Below are 6,000 nucleotides of genomic sequence, written 5' to 3'. Positions count from 1 at the left end.
CCTGCCACAACGCCCGGCTATTTTTTGGTTGCAGCTGTCATTGTTGTTTGGCGGGTCTGGGCTGGGGATTTAAACCCGCCACCTTAGGTGTACGTGGCTAGCGCCTTAGCCGGTTGAGCTATAGGCGCCAAGCCCAAGTGAGAAACTTTTAAGGTGTCCTGGACGTTAGGGGCTTACTTGCTATAGCAGCTCAGTTATCTCAATTATTTTATTTACTTTATATTTTTAACATTCATTTGTTGAACAAATGACCACTCTATTTTCTACTTTCATTTTAAAACTAGTTGTTGGAAATGACTTTTCTATGGCATAAAACAGTATTAACAAGGAGCAGAAGGTGCAAAGAAACTGTGGCATCTATCAAGAAACAGTGAAGGGAGTATTCTCTCTGAAAAAACATGATATAAGGAAAGATTACAGACTTTGAAGTGATTAAGATCCAAGTTCAAATTTTGGTGTGTTGAAAAACTCTTCCATGTGCCAAGTTCTGTACAGTAAATAGCACTTCTTATGTTATCTCATTTCATCCTTACAGTAACTCTAATATTGGTATCCTTAAAGGAAAAGTGAGGAGGAAGTGAGAAGTTAAGCAACTAGCCTAATAGTAAATGAAAGAGACAAAGTACCTATATCAGTATGACCTTGAGCAGAAGACAGGATATTTCTGCAATTGGAATTCTTAGTCTTACTCTCTAACATCACTGAGAAGACAACATAAGTAATAATAAGCATCTGGCATGTACTCAGTAGTACGTACTCAGCCCAATCTGTCCCTATTAACTAAATGTCTTTACAGCATATTGATTTAAATTCTATTTATTTGTAATCTGATAATCTCATTATGCTTTATTTCAGAGATTCATTGTCAGAGATTACAAATAAATAGAATTTAAATCAATATGCTGTAAAGACATTTAGCTTCTCTTTTTGAGTCAACATTTCCCATAGCAGTTTGTGCACAAATTCAATAGCCAGCCTTTATGACTTCTATAGCAGAAGGCCCGGGGGCTCTTGAATGGTTAACTATAAGCAAACCTTTTATATTTAAGTTTTTCTGCCAATATTTCCCACTTTTAGTCCATAATAGCTACCACATGTATCTACCTGAAACAGAATTAAAAATTCTGCTTCTGCAAAAAAATCAGCTATGTTTTATGGGCAAATTGCTTAAAACTGGTAAGACTCAGTTTTCTTAGCTGCAAATCAAGGTTAGTACAAACAAACCTAATGGTGTTAAGGGGACAGATTAGCAATAATACACACAAAGTATTTACTCCACAGTTGATACAGAATGAATACTGAATAAAAACATCATTATCCCGGTCACAGACATTCTCAAAGTCAACAAAGGATAAAGGTTCAAAAGTCCTAATTTGTCCATCCCTTATAAAATTTGTCTAATTGCATTTTATTTTCATACCTTTCTCTTACACTTGACTAGACTCTTTTTTTTTTTTTTTGAGCAGAGCCTCAAGCTGTCCCCCTGGGTAGAGTGCCGTGGCATTACAGCTCACAGCAACCTCCAACTCCTGGGCTCAAGCGAGTCTCCTGCCTCTGCCTCCCAAGTAGCTGGGACCACAGGCGCCCGCCACAACGCCCGGCTATTTTTTGGTTGCAGCCGTCATTGTTGTTTGGCGGGTCCGGGCTGGGGATTCGAACCCACCACCTTAGGTGTACGTGGCTGGCGCCTTAGCCGGTTGAGCTATAGGCGCCGAGCCACTAGACTCTTTTAAGATGATTTATATTAGAAAAAAGAGTATTGTTACCAATCTGCACATCTAAAGTATACTGCCGTTAGCTACTAATTGTATTTTTAAAATGTACCTGTATGATGTTTAGCGTGTCGCAGAAGTTGCTTCTGGAGCCTGAAGAGTCGTCCACAAGAGGGATGGGGACATACATACTTCTTCTTCAGCAAATGCTGGTATTTAATGTGATGCTAAACCAGTAAAAGAAAGTGTAAAAGAATAAAGACTAAGGCTTCCTAAAGCTCTTTTCTTTGCTAAGTGGTAAGCACTGAAGGAAAACCAAGTAACCAAATACTCTGTATATGTGTAACGAGATAGTGTAGTAAAATAGTTAAGAACACTGACCATGGAAATATATAGACCTAGGTTCCAAAGTGGGTTGCCATTCACTAGCAGTGTGGTCTTAGGAGATGTACTTAAATATTTCAAGCTCCAGTTCTCTTTCGTAAAATGGAGATTACCGTAACTATCTCATGGTGGTATTGTGGAAATAAAGAAATCATACATTGTACAGTGCTTACTGAAGCAAATGGCACACAGTAGCTATTATTGTAACAGGATCACAAACCAAAAGTTTAAAGTCTTAGTCCAATACAATACTAGCTGATAAAGATCAGTCATTTCCTAAGCAGTATTTCTCTGTTTTCTGCCAGACCTAAATATATATGTATGTTTAAATTCATTTTTTAAAAATCTACTCAGTTTAGAAAATTAAAAACAAAACCCAAACTAAAAGTCTTATTCATTCTACACGGTATCCACATCACTGGTATAAGTTGCTAATTTAATTTTTTCCTAATATACACTAAAATAAAACTTGCTACTCTTGTGCCTAGGTATGTTATTACAATCATCTCTTCTATCAGAAATATTTATACCACATTCTGAATATTCCAAGATTCTAACTTTCCCAGGAAAGTCTTCGATTTGGGCTCAGGTTCTTGGTCTCACTTTTTTTTTTTTTTTAAATAGAACAGGCTGTGGAGTGCATGTGTCCACCAAACTTCATATGCTGGAAACTTAATCTGGAATACAACAGTGTTTGAGAGGTAGAGCCTAATAGGAGGTACTCAGGTCATAAGGATTCCACCCTTCTCCAATGGGCTGACAGAGTAAGAAAGCCCTAGCCAGATGCTAGCACCTTATTTTTGGACTTCCAGCCTCCAAAATCACAAGCTAATAAATTTTTGCTCTTTATAAATTACTCAGTCTCCTCAGTCTCAGGTATTCAGTTAATAGCAACAGAAACAACTCAGACAGCATAACTAATTTTATATTTAAAGGACGATTAACCTTTTCTTTTTTTCTTTTTTTGATAGGGTCTTACTCCGTTGCCCTGGCTAGAGTGCAGGGGTATCATCATAGTTCACTGCAACCTCACACTCCTGGGCTCAAGCCATCCTCCTGCCTCAGCCTCCCAAGTAGCTAAGACGAGAGGCACACACCACAGCACCTGGCTAATTTTTCTATTTTTAGTAGAGATGGGGTTCTCACTCTTGCTGAGGGTAGTCTCAAACTCTTGAGCTCAAGCAACCCTCTTTCTTGGCCTCCCAGAATGCTAGGATTAAAGGCAGGAGCCACCACACTCAGCAAAGAAAGATTTAATGTGTTAATAATGCTAAAGACTATATAAGCCAACAAATTATGAAGTCGCCTGAAGTATGAGAGCAAGTAATAGAACATAATCTGAAAGGCTGCCTTAAAATAACAATTTCACTGACCTGCAAATAGCGAGGATGAGCAAGAACAGTTCCACATCCTTCCATCTCACACCGAACATACTGGATTGGAGGTTTTTTTCTATTATCAAAACATAGAAGAAAAGTTAGCAACAGAAAAGTGGCATTTTGGACAGTGGTCTTTAACTCAAATTTTACCATAGGGAAATGCAATTTTATAATATGAAGAATTAAAAGTCTTTACTAGTATATAGCTTTCATATAATTTGTGTCAGAGTTTTAAAATGCCATAAATGACTCCCAAAAACATGAAGGGGAAGTATTAAGGTTTTTAGAAACTTCAATATCCTACAGTGAAAATAACAACATCTGTACATCAAAAAACATTAATAGAGTTGCTTTTGTAAAATTTTTAAACAGCCATTCATTCCCACAGAATTACGATTAGGTCTAAATATGCTAGTAAAGTGTCTAGTACCAAAATAAGGTCTAAAACAGTAGGAGTATAAATTCCTTACCTCCTTTTGGGTAAACGTGGACTTTTGTCATCTTTTCGCCTTCTTCCTCTCCTATAATTAAAGACAGAGTAACTACCTACATATTCTGTATTGAAACTTACAGAAGAAAGGATGGTTAAAGACATACAGATATACTAAAAGGGCAAAAGCACGTGGCAGACACAAAGGATAACTCTAAATACATAAAGCCTAAGACATATCTGGCAATCAAATAAAATTTTACTCTGAAGTAATTTCAGTCAGTCTGCATCACTGATTAAATATACACCTTAGTAAACTACGCATTACTATAAAAGATTTTGATACAGCTCAATGTATTACTTAGAATTGTTAGTCTATCATCAAAATTTTTAATTTAAAAAGTAGAAAAAAAGAATCTATTACCCAAAAAGCCTGAGGACATAAACTATAATAGATCATGAGGGATCTATACAATAGAACCAAAAAGCTTAAATACATTAAAAAAAAAAAAAAAAGCCTGTCTAATGAAACTGTCAGCTGCTTGAGGCCAAATTTTTAAGTTAAAAAAATATTTTAAGTATGTGTCAGTCAGCATCCTTCCTCTCATTCTCACTCTTTTCCACTAGTAGTTTCAAATGTTTGATTTTTATTTTTAGTAGTAATTGCCTACTTACTTCCTAGGAGGTTCCTCATCCTCCCTAATTTCATTTTCTTCTTCTTTCACCTCTACCTCTACTTCCACTTTAATTTCTTTCTTCTCTTTCTCTTCTTTCACCTTCCCTGATTTTCTCCGTGGTTTGGGGGTTTCCCTGAAAACACAAATCAACACTGGTATCTCGTAAAGGATATTTTCAAGAAGAGTACGACAACAAATTAAAGTTTAGGAATATCGAAATTATGGTCCTCAGTCAATGAAATATGATTTCCCACCAACTATTCCTCACATGCACAGTAATTATTTATTATGCCTGTGGAATGATTCCCCCAGGCTAAAAATGCCTGAGAATTGAGCCTCACTATAGAGATTTATAAAGATCAAAAAAAAAAAAAAAAGAAAGAAAGAAAGAAAAAAAATTATAAGCATTTAGTTAATTCATAATACCTTACTAAAAGTGTAGACATCATAAAAATTTGAATATAACCAAAATAAAGTACTATAAAAGGAAGAGAGGACTGTATGAAGGTGTGATATTAAAATTACAAAACAAGTGTATAAGTAATTATTCATTTAATATTAATTCTATATCCATTAGTCTGGCAACAAACTATTACATAAAAGTATGTAATAGTGCTTTCCTACTTATTTTTCACTGACATGTCTGGAGTGAAATATGAGACATGCCTTTCTAGGTGGGGTTTGTAGGTCTCATCTCTTGGGTCATCTTTGAATGGTATTTCCTCTTCACTGATTAACATCTCTTCTTCTTCCTCTTCTTCCTCATCACTACTAAAAATAAGCAAATAGAAATGATAATTCTGGTTGTAAGGATCATGTCTGACTGAATTTTATTTGGTAAATTTAGAAATTGCCAAAAATTCACACTAGATTATCTAAGACTTTCATCCTTTTGAACTAGCTGGAATGTAATCTAGCTGAACTGGTAACTACCCGCTTTACCCTAAAGAAGTAAAATACTAGACATGCAATCTGCAATCACTATTACATAAAAGTAAGGTGGTAACTACTTAATGGCACTAAGAATTAAAAAACAATTTTGTAATTCTATGCCTAGCTACCTGCTGTATCAAAAAGACTTATCAACAGACAAAAACCATGACTTAACCATGGAAAATACTGAAAAAGTCTCAAAACTCTGGTAAAAACACCCACACTTTACATTAGTGCTTAGCATGAAAGACATCCCAAAACAGAAGGTACTTATTTTATACAGTCTCTCTGAACTATGTAACTAAAAATTACATGGTTAAAGCTCTAATCACAATCAATGTGGAATTTCTTAAATTTAATATGAAAACTAAAGCTTTTTTTGTTTTATTTATTTATTTATTTATTTATTGAGACAGAGTCTCAAGCTGTCGCCCTGGGTAGAGTGTTGTGGAGTCACAGCTGACAGCAACCTCAAACTCCTGGGC

General features: G+C 35.5%; 1 protein-coding gene across 2 annotated transcripts in view; it reads right to left on the bottom strand.

Annotated features, from left to right (window-relative positions):
- Window positions 1-6,000, bottom strand: part of ZFP91 (ZFP91 zinc finger protein) — a 43,930-nt gene that overhangs the window by 1,994 nt on the left and 35,936 nt on the right. Inside the window, exons 5-9 of one of the 2 annotated variants that reach the window (XM_012812456.2) lie at window positions 5,249-5,353; window positions 4,581-4,715; window positions 3,946-3,996; window positions 3,470-3,548; window positions 1,825-1,939 (exon numbers count right to left, since the gene is read on the bottom strand). In XM_012812456.2, coding sequence (XP_012667910.1) covers window positions 1,825-1,939; window positions 3,470-3,548; window positions 3,946-3,996; window positions 4,581-4,715; window positions 5,249-5,353 — 485 coding nt within the window. The remainder of the gene's footprint in view (window positions 1-1,824; window positions 1,940-3,469; window positions 3,549-3,945; window positions 3,997-4,580; window positions 4,716-5,248; window positions 5,354-6,000) is intronic. The other variant, XM_003801359.3, reaches the window with a different exon arrangement.

The sequence above is a fragment of the Otolemur garnettii genome, unplaced genomic scaffold (genome assembly GCF_000181295.1).
Source record: "Otolemur garnettii isolate 467f Iridium unplaced genomic scaffold, OtoGar3 scaffold00209, whole genome shotgun sequence".
NCBI classification, from domain to species: domain Eukaryota; kingdom Metazoa; phylum Chordata; class Mammalia; order Primates; family Galagidae; genus Otolemur; species Otolemur garnettii.
This window is presented reverse-complemented; position numbering and strand designations above follow the sequence as displayed.